Below are 16,452 nucleotides of genomic sequence, written 5' to 3' on the forward strand. Positions count from 1 at the left end.
GGCCACTTACACCCTCCGGTACCCCCTAAGACCAGCCTGCTCAAACACAAGGAGTCTGGTCTGTGGCAGCCCTGTGCCAACCTGCTCACAGAGGGCAGTGGGCAGTGGAGGAGCTCAGGTCCCCAGTGTGGGGAAGCAGGACTGACGGGGTGGGCAACTGCGCCTGGAATTGTCACTGTTTGTAAGCCGTCTCTCCTCCACAAGCATCTTTGGTGACAACAGTGGCCGCTTTGCCCTGGTCCCGTTGGGTGGTTTTTCTGCCGCATCTCCTGTGGGAAATCCTCAGAGAAGGGGGACGTCGGCAGGTGAAAGGTGAGGTGGGCATCCTCATTGCTTGCCAGCAGGTTGAATTTTGGTGTCACCTCAGAGTGACACCAGTAACTCTAGTCATTCTGTTACTCCACAGAATTGACTGAATGCCTGCTATGTGCCAGGCACTGAGCTGAATAAATAGACAAAATTCCTGTCTCTCCTCTCCAGAGTTTTTATTCTTGTGGGAGAGACAGGCAAAAAGAAAAACAGTAAAAATATAAGGTTTGTTAGGAGATGAAGAGGGCTCTGAGACAAAGTAGGCAGAGAAAGGAGTGGGGGTTGGGACAGTTCCTGTATTAAAAAGTGTGGTGAGTTTGGGGGGGGCACAGAGTCACCGTTCCTCATCATGTTGTTTCCTCCCGATAACTTATGACAGGTGAGGCAGCCTTGCGCCACTTTACAGCTGAGAAAGCCAAGGCCCAAATAGGTCTCATTTGTTCATTCATTCATTCATTCATTCATTTGTTCATTCCTTCATCTTACCACTCAGTCATTTTGCAAACATGTATCTGTATCTCAGGCCCTGTGCCAACAATGGTGTTAACCACAATTGAGATCACTGCAGGGCATCGAGGAAGGTGACGTCTCTGGTCCCCAGCCCCACACTGCATCAGAGCCAGCTGGGGAGCTCAGGCCCCACCACAGGGGTCCTGGTTCTATTGGTCTGAGTGGGATCCTGGCACCAGATTCTCCTGTGCAGCCAAAACTGAGAGCCAATGGTTTAATGGAAATACCTTTTAGGGGCACTAAGCAGCAGGGCTGGGATTTGAACCTAGGTCTCTGCCCCTCAGGCTCTCTTTCTCTCCACTATGCTGAATGACACAGCTTCTCAATAAGAATGGGCCCATCAAGTGAAAAAGAGGCTGCCCGCCTGAGGTTTGTTTCTCTGCATCCAGCTGCAGTCCTCATTGAGAAGCTTCACTGGGCCAGTTTCCAAGGGCTGGACAGGGGCATAGACCAGGTCAGACAGACCTGGATGGGAGCCAGCTCTGCCCCGTTCCTGCTGTGTGAGCTTGGTGCAGTGGCCTCACCTCACCGAGCCTCGGTTGCTTCATAGAGTGGTTGGGAGCGTTCAGGGAGATATTACATCCTCCAGGACCTAACACAGGGCTGGCACATGGGAGGCCCTACATATATACTTGTTCAGTGAGTGAATGAATGAATGAATGGTCATGCTGATCTCAGAGGAGAAGCACCGAGGTCTTGCCTGCCTGGCTCCATCAGTCATCTTGCTTAGTAGCTCATTAACTGCCCTCTGCTAGCCCAGAAGTTGATCATATGCACCTTGGGAGGGTGGAGTCCCATGCTATCCCTAGTCTGACGCTCCTTTCCCTCCTATAAATCCAGGGGTGATTTTGTGCCCCAGAGAACAGTTAGCAATGCCTGGAGACGTCTTTGGTCATCATAGCTGGGAAGGGGTTGCTACTAGCTTCTAGTGGGGAGAAACCTGAGATGCTGTTAAATATCCTACCCTGCACAAGGCTGCTGTCCCACCCAACACTCAGCACCCAGCCCACAGTGTAGCGGTGCTGAGGCTGAGCAACTGCTGTGCAGAAATCCTCACTACCCCCAGCCCTACAGGCACTTCAGTATTCATTCCTCCTGGCCCCTTCCTGCAGCCCTCACCCTGCCCATGAGTCCTGCCTGTGCCACCTGAGTTGGCCACCACCTGTGGGAAGCTGTCATAAAATGGGAGGGCAGAGGGGGCCATCCGGGACTGTTCAGGGGAGCATGATTGAGGCTGCCTGAGGCGATCTCCTTCCTTTCTGCAGCTCTACCTGCTCCACCTGGATGTAGCACCCCCAGTTCCCTGCAGAGCCCTTACCCAGAACCTTCTCCAGGCTCCCCTGCTGTAGGGCTGCTCTGGGCTGCTGGGGCCCACGCCCACTGCCATTCTGAGGTCCAGTTCCCCTCTGCCTTCCCACCTGGCTCCTCCTTCAAACCTCAGTTTACAATGCTGCCTGCTCCTGTTGGACCATCCACACTCTCCCAGCACTCAGTGCTCCTCCTTCGTTCCATGTACTGTGCATTTAATACCCGTAACCTCTTCTAGAAGGTGTGGAGTGTGTTTGTTTTGTTCACCAGTGTATTCTTAGTGCCTAACACAGGGTCTGGCTCATTGTAGGGGCTCAGCAAACCTTGGCTGAATGAATGAGCCATACAGAAGTTGTACCTTCCTGTCCTGATGCCCCAAGTACCCGCTGAGTGGAGTCTGGTGTCAGATACCTGGCCGTGCCATGCTGGACTTGGCTTTCGGAGAAGGCACGCTTTCAGCATTGTGTCATTTCTCCGCCAGCAGGATACTCTGAGAGCCCGACTGAGGAACTGAAGCTCCAGGAGGGTCAGGGACTTGCCCAGTATCATGTAATGGGTCACCCTACCTCTTGGCATGTTTCTTCTTTGCTGATCCTTCCTGTTAGGGGGGGCCCTCCATCCTGTTGATTGCCCCGCGGGGCATGTGGGCTGCAGGGTGGTAGGGGAGTCTCATGGAGCACTAAGCAAGTATGGTGAGTTCCATTCTCCTTCAGGACAAGCCAGGGCCTCCTACAGGCTGAGGTGGAGTCTGGGTGAACAAGTTGGTCCCCAGGACCCCTGGGCAAGGACAGGACCTCCCTCCGTTCTCTGCCCAAAGCCCAAATAGCACCCCAGCCAGGGGGAGGCTGTCTGCAGCAGCAGTGAGGTGATGTCTGGTTTCTCCTTGTGCATTGTAAGCAATGATTAATCTGGCTTCCAAACCAAAATATAGACTGAGCTCTATTATAAACATGGGTCCTGCGGAGACCCGCCTGCTGGGCAGCAGGAGGCCCCTTTCGAACTCCATGGTCCCTGGAGCTGTCCTAAAGCATCTACTCTCCAGTGCCAGTCAGACACCGATCCCCCATGGAGCAATCACTGCCTGTGGGTCCACCTTGTGGTCCGTGCCTGCCCCTTAATTGCTGGGGCCCAGGAGAAGATAATGGTTTAGATTGTTGCAGGTCCTGGGGCCCTGTCATTTGAAGCTATTTGGTTGGCCTCAGCTTGGTAAACACGGTGAAGGTATTTTCAGGGACCATACAAACCTCCTGTCCATCCCACCCTCAGGCCGTGTCTGTGCTCCCTCTGCTGCTCCTGTCCAGCCAGGAGAAATGGGTATTCATGGCCATGTTCAAGGTCCTTCAGGATCCACTAATTGGGAGAGACCTAGGAACCGTGGCCTTCTAAACAAAGGCCAGCCCAGCCGGACTAGAGTCTAGGGAACAATCCAGTCTTGGCTATAACTTGCTAAGTAATTCTGGGCAAGTGTCTTTCTCTCTCTGAGCCTCCAGTTCCGTCTGTCTAATGAGAAAGGAGGTTGTCAAATTGATGGCTTAAGTCCTTTACAACTCAGGTACTCCAGGGTTCTGTGACCATCCTCCTCCACCTCAGCAGTGCTTCAGTGATCTGCAGGCTCTGTCCTGGGGAGGTGGGTCTGTAAGGGGGTCTTTCCCTGGATGGCCCTGTGGTGCTTCTAGGTGGGCATCAGGCCTCGGTATGTGTGTAGGGATTGGTGTCACAGCCACACACTGCCCTTGGGAAGCTGTGTGGCCTCAGGAAAGTCACTTGACCTCTTGGAGCCTCAGTTTCCTCAGCCGGCAAGTGTGCCCAGTAATTCCTACCTTCAGGAGTGACTGCAAGGAGCTAATGAGCTGATGTATTTAAGGCTTTAGTGCCAAGCCAGGCATAGGGAGGCCAAGGTTCATATCCCCGAGGTTCACTGGTTTCCTTTTAGCTGTGTCCTGAGTCCATTTTAGCTTAAAATCTCCTCCTAAGATTTCACTGGCCATAGTTCTCTGCTAAAGCATTGGTTTCCAGAAGGTTTCTTTGTGGCTGCCAAGGAAGTCCGAGAAGCCAGTGACCTTCGGGCTCCCTAGTTGCCTTTCACGCTTCCCTTGGGATCCCTGCCTCATTACTGCATTGGGTCTTTACAACCCCTCAAGGCAGGCAGGGGATGGCAGAATGAGGCTCAGAGAGGGCAATCGCCGGTGCCAAGCCACACAGCCTAGAGCTCCAGGCTCGATTCAAAGGCTTTGCTTTTTCTTCCTTTTCTACAAATTCCAAGTGGAGAAAGATAATACTGATGGTGATTATACAGATCATATCATGAGACATCCCTGCTCAAAAGCTTCCTTGGTTTCCCGTCATATTACCACCCTACAAGCACTGGCTTCCTGCTTCTTCCCTGACCACCCCCACCCCTCTACCTTTCACCCTTCACCATTCTGCTCCAGCCACAGGGACCTCGTCCTTTTTCTAACCCACCTGAGAGTGACCTCGCCTCAAGGCTTCCGCACCTGCTGTTCCTCTGCCGGGAATGCCTTTTCCCAGAGAGCCAGTCCCGTGTCCGGCTCTCTCACCCCATTCCACTCATCAGAGCGGGCTTCCCTGCCTGCCCACCCGCAGGCACACCCTCCTCAGCCCCGCTGCTCTCTGTCCTCTAACTCTGCTCGCTTTTCTTCAGGGCGCTGGTCACTCCCACACATCATCTCTTTTTAAAGTTTGATTTTGAATTATGGTTACAGAACTCCACAAAATCTACCATCTCAACCATGGGGAAGTGTGCATCTCTGTCGTGTTAAGTGTATTCACAGTGGCATGCGACCGTCTCCGGACTCTTGCAAACCTGAAACTCTGCACCGTGAAAACGACTGCTCCACGTCCTTCCTTCCCCCAGACATAATCCCTTGTGTTTACCTGTTCTGTGTCTCCTTCATTGGACTGTGAACTCCATGGAGGCGGGCCTTTGTCTTCCCATTCGTTCCATGTGTAGTATGGCGCTGGCGCATAAATGTTCGGTGAATGTTGAATGAATGAATGAAATGTAGGAAGATCATGAAGATAACAACAGCCGGTCATTACAGGGCCCTGGGATTTAATGCCGGATGCTGTGCTAAGTGCGTCACACTCGCAATATCGTGCAACCCGTGAGCCACCATCGTCCCCAGGTTATGAGAGTGGAAACCAGCACTCAGAGAGGTGACATCGGGGGCCCAGGTCACACAGCCAGCCCACAGTGAAGCAGGAGAGGAGTGCAGGGCAATCTAAACCAAGGATCTTCACCATGCTGCGTGCCCGCACTGGCTGTGGTCTGTGCCTCAGTTTGCCCACTGGGGGAAAGGGCACACGCCCACGTTGAGGAATCTCACCCAGCCACACTGAATCTATCTCACAGGTCCTTACTGAGATGCAGTCATATTGCCGGGCTGTCTAAGGCATGAGTAGGTGCGGAAGGAATGCTTGTAAACGCCCCAGACCTCCTGGGTCAAACCGACTCTGCTGTTTATAATTCAGAGCCCCACTTCTTGGGTGCTCTCTACGTGCCTGGGATGTCTGCAGGGTTCTCTGTGTGGCCTCAGGTGTCAAAAGGACCCTGTGGTGAGTGTGACCCTGCTGGTCCTTAGCGATGGAACTTGGGGTGAGTGGCTGCAGGTCTCTGAGGCTTGGGTTTGTCCTCTCTGAAATGGAGATGGTAGTCCCTACCTGCCCCTTGTCTGGCTGCTGTGAGGGCTAGAGGAAGTCACGTGGGAGTTGTCCCAAGTTAGCAGCCAGAAAAGCTCTGCTCACATCAGGTGTGTGCACCTGTGCGTGCGCTCCAGTGTCTTGGGTGGCACCCTCTGGGGGAGCCTTGCAATTCTAGGTCTCAAATGCCAGCGCCGAAGGGGACACAGAGTTCAAACTCCCTGACGTGAGTCCCAGAGAAAGAAGGGCGGTGACCCACCTCGAGTTGCCCAATCAGTCAGAGACTGACAGTTGCCCAGTCAGTCTGACGTGGAAGTCCCCTGCTCGCTCTTATTTCCCAGCAGCCCTGAGCTGGTGGAAACTTGAAATCTGGGGGTTCCCTTCCAAGAGCCCCCAACCTGTGAAATGACCGAGGGATCATCCCCAGCGCAGCCTGAAAGCACACACTCCGTTCGATTTTCTTGACCTAGATGACCTGGCCTTGAACCATGGGTATTGGGCCATAGGGACAGAGAGTCAGGTTGGTGCTGGGGTGTGGCCAGACTCCTCCCTCCATCAGGCATTTGGGTGGCCTCTGTCTCATTGGAATAGTTTCTGGAACCAGTGAGAGGAAGGCAGGCAGTTATTTTGGTTAATGTATTTGGCCAGTGAGATCTTTTCCAGGAGGGGGTTCCTGAGAAGGGGCAGGTCCTGACAGAAGGTTCTAGAATCACAGGGTAGTTGAGCATATCCTAGACCTTGAGGTCTGATCAGTACCCCCACCCACTGAGAACTCCCTCTACCTCAGCTTCTGGTGGACCCACCCTCTCGCTGGATTTGGAGAAAATGGTTACTGTACAACATCAGTCTGTCCTGGTGGCTGTATGTCAGTTCAGCTCACAAACTCTGCCTGAGGAGTGAACGGCCCCTCTGAATGCTTCCAGTCCAGAACCATTAGTAGCGGAGAGAAAACTGTAGGTGCCAACTAACCCTGATGTACCTGTATCCACTCAGCAGGTATTTACTGACCATGTACTACATCCCTGCCATGGTGCAAACGGTGCAGAAAAGGCAGGCAGGGAGGCTGGGCCTCTGAGATCCACAGGCGCAGATGTGTCTTCCCGGCCTGACGTGGTTCCTTTCCCCACAGGGATTCAAGGGCTATCCTGGACCAGCGGGGCACCCCGGAGAACAGGTGAGGCCCACGGCCGCAGCCCCACCCTGCCTGCTCTCCTGCGTTCCAGCCCCTGCCTGTCCTTGGCCTCCTCCCCGGCGGGCCCTGCTCCATGAGCAAGCCCCAGTGCCAGGCGGCTGTGCCTCCTGTCCTGCTGGGGCCCCCACCCCACCCCACCCCACCTTGCCTCTCCCGCAGCCACATCTGCCTGAAAGAGCTGGAGTCCACACTGGCCCGGCATTGGCACGAGCCACTCAGCTCCGGTTAGAGCCATGAATAGCTGGCCTGTTCCGGGCGATGTTAAGGGATATTATACACGCCGCCACGGGCTTTGCAGGAATTTTGGCTCCCCTGGCCCAAACCAAACAGCAGTGGCTGCCAGCGTGGGAGAGCCAGCCAGGCCTCCTCAGTGTGTTCTTGTTCCTGGGCCGCCAGCACAGGGGGTTTTGTCCCTCTGAGCTGGTCTGACCGGTTTCCCAGAGAGGTGGGCTTGGGGGCCCAGCAGGCCAGTGGCTTCCCCTTCCTCCCATTTCAGCTCACATTCCCGCCCTTCTCTTTGTCCATTGTGAGCCCCGACCTGGAGCTGAGCAGGGTCTCTTCTTGCCTCATGTTTCTCTCCGTTCCTTTGCAGGGGCAGCCGGGACCAGAGGGCAGTCCAGGGGCCAAAGGTTACCCTGGCAGGCAGGTGCAGTATATGGATTCTGGAAGCTCTGTGGCCATGGTGGTGTGGAGATGGCCACAGTGCCCCCAGACAGAGGGAGGTGGTGGGCTGGGGACAAAGGAGCTGCACCTGCTGGGTGGGCCCTGAAGAAAGGGATGTTCAGAGGGCTGGAGCCAGGCAGCAGGGCACGGATGCTCAGTATGGGAACAGAGGAAAGGGGTTCTGATGGGGGGGCGGGGGGTGAGGCTCCAGAGCCTCCTCCGACCCAGTCTGTCCTTGAGCCTCCTGCCTGAGATGCTGGGGCAGCTGGGGCTCCGAGTGAAGACCTCCAATCTAACCCATCCCCACTCTACAGAGGGAGACAGGACTCGCCCTGGGCTGCTGACAACCAGTAGAACATCTCCATGTGTTCTTGCCCCACTGTCTTTTATGTTTCAGGGGTTACCTGGTCCTATAGGAGACCCTGGCCCCAAAGGCAGCCGGGTAAGTGGGCCTTGGCAAGTGCCATACAGGTGGGGCCATGGGGGGCATTACCTTTTCCTTCCAGTGCGCCTGAGAGAAAGCAGGGCTGGGGGGCTCCACCCGGTGTCTGTCGGGGGGCTGGGGCTGCGACCCTCCCCCTGGAGTGCTCCCTGGAGAGCAGAGCGACAGTGGAAGGGCGTGCTGATGGGGGACTCTTGAGCCAGGCTTGAGCCATGGCCAGGCAGACTGGGCAGCAAAGGGTCTGCTGGGGGCTCAGCCACAGTCTACCTGCCTCCATCAGGCATCAGCAAGCCATGTGCCCTAGTACATCCCAAGTGACGGGGACCAAAGCCAGGCCACTTTGTGTGTCACTGGACTCCTCAGAGGCCTCCCTGCTGCTCCCAACTGAGGGCGAGGGGCCTACCCTTTGGGAAGCCAGTGGTGTCTGATGGCTGAACGCTGCCTTGGCCTCGAGGCCGATAAAGCATCAACTGTCCCCATCCTGCAAGGGGAGCCAACCAACCCTGAGTAGCCAGCTGCCTCAGTTTGCCCATCTTTACAATGGGAATGACATCCATCTTACCTGTAGCGTGGTTATGGGGTTTGAGGAATTTGGAAGCAAGTAGTGCTGAGGAAGGACCACCAGGTGGGGGCTCCCAGGTAGGTGGGGGCTCCCAGGTGAGGTGGGGGCTCCCCGGTGAGCTGTGGGGTGGTAGATTAGGTTCTGGGGAATTGAATGGCAGTAAGTGGAGTTTGGAAGGCTGAGAGTAGATCCAGTGGAATCCTATCTTGTACATCCAAGGAAACTGGGCTTACGGTGGGGGGCGGGGAGGGAGGGCGGCCAACAGCCCTAGTTTGCGAAGGTGGGGCTAAGATGAAGACTCGGGGGTTCTGAGAACTGGGCTTGCCACCTCTCAAAGAATGCCCAGCAAGTGGGTCACACAGTTCGCAGCCAGGCTGGATCTGTGTGACGTGTCCTCTACTCCTGAGCCAAAGCTATTTATGGCCACAATCTCGGCTCTAATCCCAGGAACTAACAGGCAGCTGTTAGGAGAGCATCTGGGAGGTAGGCAAGGGGGTGGGTGGGCGAGCTCCCAGCTGCCCAGGATGTGGTGATGATGGTGGTGGTGGTGGTGGTGGTGAAGGTGGTGATGTGCAGGGGCCAAGGAGACTCCTGTCCTAGAATGCTGAGCCTCCCTTAATCTGCCTGTTCCCACAAGCTGTGACCCCAGAGGGTCCTTATGAACCCAGGGAGGTCTTCTTGGTTCTGCCACAGGGTCTCTGATCTGCCAGGGGGACAGCAGGAGAGACAGGAATCTGGGGCTGAATGATGTTTGCCATGCTGGGGGCCACAGGTGGAGAGAGGGCTGGTCCAGCCCAGCACCCCCCTTTCCAGGGTCACAGGGCCCTGAGCAGCCTGGGGGAGCCGGGCTGTGCTGGCTGCCTCCCAGCCCTGCCGTCACTGGCCTCATATTTATGAAGCAGGCAGAGGGCAGGCTTGGGGTCAGGGTGGCTGGCTCTGAGACCTGTTCTGCCACTAACCATCTGTGGGATCTTGGGCAAGTTACTGGACCTCTCTGAGCCCATTTTCTCACCTGTGGATCTGGGTTATACACCCTGCTTGATCACCAAATGTCATTCATTATCATGATGGATATTGTCATGCTGGGTGCTAAGACGAAGGCTTTGTGACCTCTTGACCTTTTAGGGAAGGACAGATGGTCGGAAGCCTGCACTGCTGCTTGTTTGTGGGAAGCAGTATGGTAGGGTGGTTAGGAGCCTGGCCCGGGACTCTGATGACTTGATTCTAAATACCGATTCTACCACATTCTAGCTGTGTGACCCTTCACCTCCCTGGGCCTGAGTGTTCCCACCTCTACAGGGGACTGACTAATGAATCCTACTTCCTGGGGGTGTAGTGAGGATGCAGCGAGTGTGCCAATGTGTGCAAAGTCCTGAGAACTGGGCCTGGCACATAGATGGTGCTCAGTAAAAATTAGCTTCTGTTATAGTTATTTTTAAGTCATTCCACTGACATCTAGAAAGTGTAGATAGTAACAGGAGCCATGGGCTAGGTCCCAGCTTTTGAGAAGTTTCAGGCTAATGAGGACATGAACTGTGGACACAGACAATGAAGATACCGTGGAGAGAGTGGCAAATCCTATGAACTGAGGTGCGAAGATGGTGCGCGGTGGAGGGAGGAGATGGCCTCTGGTTTGGGGCATCAGGGCTGTTTGCCACAGGAGGCAGCATTACAGCTGGGCTTGGAAGGAGTTGTTCTGCCATCATGGGGTAGGAAGAGCGTGCCTGGTGGAGGGCACAGTGCGAATAAAGGCTGAGAGACAGAAACTCAGGAGTGTTCTAGGGTGGTGGGCTCCACCCCTGACTAGTTGTATCCCTTCATCTGCAGAGCCCTGGTCTGTCCAGGGGACAGAGGGGATGGCGGCCAGTCTGCAGGTTCCTTGGGAGGGTTGAATGCAGTGGTACCCAGGTGCCTGGTGGAATGTCAGCAGGCTGGCTGGGGTGGCAGCTTGCTGTTATTGCCGGCACTCAGGCAGCCATGGGGGGATGTGAGTCTCAAGGCCAGAGGTGAATGGGAGCCCCACATCCTAGGCCTTCGAGACCTACAAGGAGGCCCGTCAGAAGCCATAAGTGCCTCCTATGTGTCCCGGGGTGGTGGGAGGGGCCTGGTGCCGCTCTAGCGTCTAACCGGGTTGAGAGCTTCCTTCCTGCAGGTCCCGGAGCCCCCGCTCGGGGCGGGCCTCCCCCTGAGAGCGCCCGTGCCCTTCCCTGGCGTGAGGGTATGTGCCTTTGGACTACATCGTGGGAGCCAGCACCATGCAGTCCATGGGCATATACACTTGCCTCAAGGCCTGTGTCGTCGAGGAGCCGCCAGAGCCACCACTGCCACCAGCCAGGAAGAGGAGCCGGAGTGTGGGAGGGCGGCGCAGGGGCTGGGATCGGTCGGGCCAGCCACACCCCACCCCTCGGCCCCTCTGACCCCCCACCTGCTCTTTCCTAGGGCTACATCGGGCTTCCAGGGCTCTTCGGCCTGCCAGGGTCCGATGGAGAGCGCGTGAGTATGCTTTCTTTGTTCACCTCTTCCCCACCCCCTGCCGGGTGGAATCCCTCCTAGACAGGTGCCCTTGAGGTAAACTGGAGTCCACTAAGGGGACACGGCAAGGCAGAAACCTTGCAGGCATAGGGAACAGAGTGTGCAGAGTCAGGGACATAGGACAGCGTGGCAAGTCTAACAGTCAGTACAGTCTAAGTGCAGAGTGTGAGGTGAGAAGCAGGGAAGACGAGGCTGGAGGGAGAGCCTGGGCCCAGTGCCATGTCACTCAGAGGCCAAGGTCAGGAAGGAGACTCTGTTCTGAGAGCACGACGCGCTTCTGAAGGGCTTCCAGCAAACAAGAAATTGGCCTATTTTATATTTCAGATCAGGCGTCTGTAAACTATGGCCTGCAGGGTAGATCCTGCCAGTCGTCTGGTTTTGTAAAGTTTTATTGAACACAGCCGTGCACATCATCTATGGTCGCTTTTGCTCTCAGTACAGAATTGAGTCCAGAGACTGTGTGGCCCATGGGCCTCTGGACTTTCCTCTCTGTCCCCTCCCTGCCTGAGCCTATATTTGGGACTCAAATGTAACCTCATCACCAAGCTGAGTAGAGAGGATCTTAGGAAAGCAGAAGAAGCACTTATTAAGCACCAACTGAAATCCAGGAATACTGGGTACTTTTGGGAGGCATCTTCACAGTTCAGGTCCATGCATACCCACCTTCATGGAGTACAAGGGCCATCCATCTGTTGTGCATGTAACTGGTACCTACTGTGCCTGTGTCCTGGATGCTAGGCCCTCTGTGACTTCCTCTTTGGGTGCTCGGGGGCTGACTGGCCCCTGCTGGAATCTTCTTCTGACCCCTTCCCTGTCTCTTCCTCCACAGGGCCTGCCTGGCGTTCCTGGCAAGAGGGGCAAGATGGGTAGGCCGGTAAAGATTTTCCGTGTCTATTACGCAGATTCTATGGGGGAACCTGACCTCCCGCTGGCCACACTGCCCTGTCTACCTGCGGCCTGGGCATTCTCTGCTTGTTCCTCTGCTCGGTTATCACTCTGCTTTGAGTGTGTGGGCTGGCATTCGGGGCTGTCTGGGCCTCGTGTCCTGCTTCCTGGCTGGGGCTGGGGTTCCTGTGGGCTCTGGGCCCCTCTGGGCCAGAGCCTCTGTGTGTGTGTGCACCGATTGCTCCGCAGTGCAGCTGTGTTGGGAGTGGTGGTTCTGCCACCTGGGCTGTGTGTGTCCTTGCTGGGGGCCTGCTCAGACTACGGGATCTTGGCTAGGACGTGTGTCGGTGCTCCTAACTCAAAGAACAGTCTCCGTTGTCTCGGCATCCCAGTTTCACCTGTGCGCACACAGGGACAGAGGGCGCTCAGATACTGGGCAGCCCCCGGCAGGTGTGACCACAGAGGGGCTCAGCAGTAACCCCCCATCTGCCAGCTTTGCCCGTGACTCTCATGGTGGTGGGAGATTGTTTTTCCCCTTGTCTGGGCGTCTATGGGGCAGGAGGAGGAAGCTGAGGCAGAGAGAGATTAGGTAATTTGCCAGTGGTTTCGAATTGAGTAAACAACAGAGCTAGGATTCTAACTCAGTTTGTCTCCAGGGCCTCTGACCTCAGTGATGGCTCAGGCTTGAGCTCAATGGCTGGTGACAGACACTATTGTAAAAGTGGGTTCCCTAGAACTTTGGCTTGAGGGAAAGCCACTCATTCCAGTGCTCTCACATTCACAAGGGGAAACTGAGGCTCCGAGAGGCAGATTGCTGTGCCCGGGGTCCCACTGCCAGGCTGAGGGATTCCCAGGACTATCACTGAGGCGTCGATCTTTCAGGTGCTACCCCGTGGGGCCTGACGGCTCCCTGCCTCTGCCCTGTGGGTTAACACCTGGACTGGGAGCCATCATCAGCTCTGGGTCTGGGCTTCCCTCGGCTTGTGGTTGATGGAGAAGGGGCTGTGGGGAGGTAAGAACTTGAGAATCAGCTGGGAGGGAGCCAGGAGCACTCACGAGCGGCCAGGAGGGGCTGTCTGTGATTCTGGGGTTGGCTGCGTCTCCACAGGCACCCACCCTGCTCATTGCAGTGTAGAGACCTGGGCCCCCTGGGGGCCAAGTTGCGGTACAAAGGAGAGCAAGGTCCAGGTTCTGGATGTAGAGAGCTGACAGGAGGCACCTCACCCACAGGCCTGGGCCCCTCTCTGCCTTGAGGTCTGATGCCTGATATGCTGATCTGGGCCGGGAGTGGCTCCTGATCTCTGGCTTCAGGCAGGGGCCTGATGTCTCCAAGGGCTGGGCTGGCGTTAGGATCTGTTCCTCAAGCCAGATGACCTTGGGCAAGGAGGCTAATTCATTCATTATCCTTTCATTCGTTCATTTGTGTGTTCATTCAGTGAACATTGAGTGTGCTCTATGGGCCAGACACTGCGCTGGGTGCTGAGCAGTGAATGATACGAAATTCCCATTCTCATGGGCAGACAGACAGACAGACAATGGTTTTATGGGAGAATGAAGGATGAATGGTGGACAGTCAGATGTGCCGAGTATTAAGATAGAGGAAGATGGGGGACAGTGAAGACTTGGGGTACAGGCTACTGATAAGTTGGTTCATGAACCAACTTTTTGAGAAACCTGAGTGAGGGGAGAATGGGAGCCCATGGCTCTCTAGGGAAGAGCATTCCAGGTCAAGGCCACCTCCAGAGCCACCGCTGGGGGATTTGCTCCAGCTCCACCCAGGCAGCCTCGCAGAGGTCCAGGCATTGCCACTCTACAGGTAAGGGGTAGATCAGTGAATGACGTGGCCGAGATCTCGTGGCTTCTGAGGGCCAGAGCTGGGTTAGGATGCAGCGGCTCAGCTCCCACCTCTCGCCCCCCCCCGCCCCACCTCCCCGTGCGCTTTGGAGTCTCCTTCACCTGCCGCCTCCAGGAGTGTCAACAGGGCCATGTTTCAGCTGTCCTCTCCCACCCTGTCCTCACAGCCTTCCCTCCTTGCTTTGCTATTTCCAGCGACCCCTTTATCTGCCTGCTCTCTGGACCCGTTTCCTTCTTGGAGCCAAGAGCCTCCTGCTCACGGCTGGGAAGGCGGCGCCGGGCCTGAGGAGNCGCCCCCCCCCCCCGTGCCGCCGTTTAGAGCGTGCGCTTTGGAGTCTCCTTCACCTGCCGCCTCCAGGAGTGTCAACAGGGCCATGTTTCAGCTGTCCTCTCCCACCCCGTCCTCACAGCCTCCCCTCCTTGCTTTGCTATTTCCAGCGACCCCTTTATCTGCCTGCTCTCTGGACCCGTTTCCTTCTTGGAGCCAAGAGCCTCCTGCTCACGGCTGGGAAGGCGGCGCCGGGCCTGAGGAGCTCGGCGCCGTTTCCCCATCTGGGAGTGAGATGGGGCCACTCACTCACTTCTCATTCAACAAAAGTTTATTGAGCGTCTACCAGGTGCCAGGTTTGAGGCATAGCACTGTAGCCAAAATGGATCCCCCCCCCCCCCCGCCCCCGCCCCGCCAACCACCACTAAAGCAACATTTACTGAAGCTTTACCTGCATGGTATTTAGACTACGTGTGGTTCTCCCACTGATGCTTTCAGGTCCAATTGGTTTTTCATGTCAGGAAACCGAGGCTTTGACAGCCAAAGCCGTTTGCTCAGAGATGTCCAAGGCCTGATTGTCAACTCAGCTCTGCTTCCTTGCTCCAGGCCGTTAACTCCCTAAGGTTCCGTGCTCCTTGCTGCACAATGGGGCTGTTCCTGGCACAGGTGTGGGTGGGAGGAAACCCCTTCCCTTCAGTCAAATAGCCCTATGGTCGCACAATATCCCCAAGGGCTATGAACGCCCCCTTAATTCTAGTCCAGCTGCCATGGCCAGCAAATGGGCAGGGTCTGCATTTGGGTATGATAGAATATGTGTGGAATTGGACTTCACCCAGTCTTTTAGGCTTTGTGTCTGCCTCTGCTGGTCTTCCAGTCCAGTGTGCCCTCGGCCTACACACTCCTGAGTGATCGTTAGGGCCATCCCCGCTCGCCAAGGCTCCCTAGCCCTTGCTCTGGCTGGTGGGGTTGAGGGCCTCTTCTGTGATTAGGCTTATCCAAGCTTTGGGCCAGGCAATTTCTAGGCACTTACTAATAAAAGGAAATGTCAAGAGAATGAGTTGCGTTCCCTTGTACCAGATCGCAGCTGGCCTTGTTTCTGGCAGGCCTGGCAATGATTTTGCTGTAGTCCATCTCTGTCCAGCAAGCCAGACCTCAGGCCCGTGCCCGCGCCTCCTCGGTGCTGGCTTTGAAAGGAGAATGTGAGACAGTCCTGCTAATGGGAGCCGAGAAAGAGACGGTAGAGGTCAGAGCACATCAGGGCTGTAGGAGCCTTGGTGATGAGCTGGCCCAACCTCTTTGTGACACAGATACTCATAGCTCAGAGAGGTCCGTAACTTGCCCAAAGTCACACAATAAGGTGGTGACATAGTCAAGACTCGAACCCAGGACTCTTGCTTACTTGTAAGGGTGTTCTCCACATCCCTTTTCTTCTCTCTGTGCTCAAATCTTCAACCTCTAAAGCAAAGCTGTAGCTTTTTTCTCCTGCTCATATCAGCTGCTAGAAAAAGAAATACATTGTGGTTTTCTGAGAAGGGGTCCAGATATAAGACGTTGCAAACTCGGCTGGAGCTGTCAGCTCCAGGGGGTTTGTCCTGGCTGTCCTGGTTTGTTGGGGGCACAGCACAGTGACACTCACAGCCAGGATCCGAGCCATGCCTCCCAGCCAAGGGTCTCTCACTGGGGCTAGAAAGATGCTGTTCGCTCTCGAGCTGCTGGCTGACCTGGCCACCACTCACGGCTTCTCTTGTGGCCTCTGGCCAGGCCTGCCAAGGTGGGTCTTGTGTATTGAGACCCTGGAGCTTAGTGCTTGCCAGGCCCAGCCCTCTCTCCCACTTCCCTGGTGTGTGTGCCCCGGGGACAACAGATCTGCTCGAGGTCCCATGCCTGTCTAGGCAGGACAAAACTTTTAATACGGCGCATTTTGGTTTCAGGCTCAGGGCTCTTCCCAGTTCTCACACTGTGGGGAGACAGGGGCCATGTGACAGATCTCATGTTTACAGGTGGGGAAACATAGGCCAAAATGTATGAAAGTTCTTAGCTGTGGCCATGCTGTGGGACAGGGGTGTGGCCTCCAGTGTTCCCACCTTGAGCTAGAGCTGTCCCAGAGCTGCTGGTGACTCTGGAATCCTAGTGAGACCTCCACCTGCCTATCTCCTCCTTATTCCCTGAGGTGACTCTTGGGTGGCTTCCTTAGTGGATTTCAAAAGGGCAGAGTGAAAACACACTCAGCTTCATGAGAAAAGGGGGCTGTGCACCTCTGGGGGTCT

The 16,452-nt window shown here is 55.7% G+C and overlaps 1 protein-coding gene across 2 annotated transcripts in view; it reads left to right on the forward strand.

Moving 5' to 3' along the window:
- Nucleotides 1-16,452, forward strand: part of COL27A1 (collagen type XXVII alpha 1 chain) — a 130,167-nt gene that overhangs the window by 30,104 nt on the left and 83,611 nt on the right. For both annotated transcript variants that reach the window (XM_037059120.1, XM_037059119.1), the window contains exons 8-12: nucleotides 6,917-6,961; nucleotides 7,572-7,625; nucleotides 8,040-8,084; nucleotides 11,086-11,139; nucleotides 12,008-12,052. In XM_037059120.1, coding sequence (XP_036915015.1) covers nucleotides 6,917-6,961; nucleotides 7,572-7,625; nucleotides 8,040-8,084; nucleotides 11,086-11,139; nucleotides 12,008-12,052 — 243 coding nt within the window. The remainder of the gene's footprint in view (nucleotides 1-6,916; nucleotides 6,962-7,571; nucleotides 7,626-8,039; nucleotides 8,085-11,085; nucleotides 11,140-12,007; nucleotides 12,053-16,452) is intronic.

Source organism: Sturnira hondurensis, unplaced genomic scaffold (assembly GCF_014824575.4).
Source record: "Sturnira hondurensis isolate 20B ecotype Veracruz unplaced genomic scaffold, ASM1482457v3 Scaffold0010448, whole genome shotgun sequence".
Lineage (NCBI taxonomy): Eukaryota > Metazoa > Chordata > Mammalia > Chiroptera > Phyllostomidae > Sturnira > Sturnira hondurensis.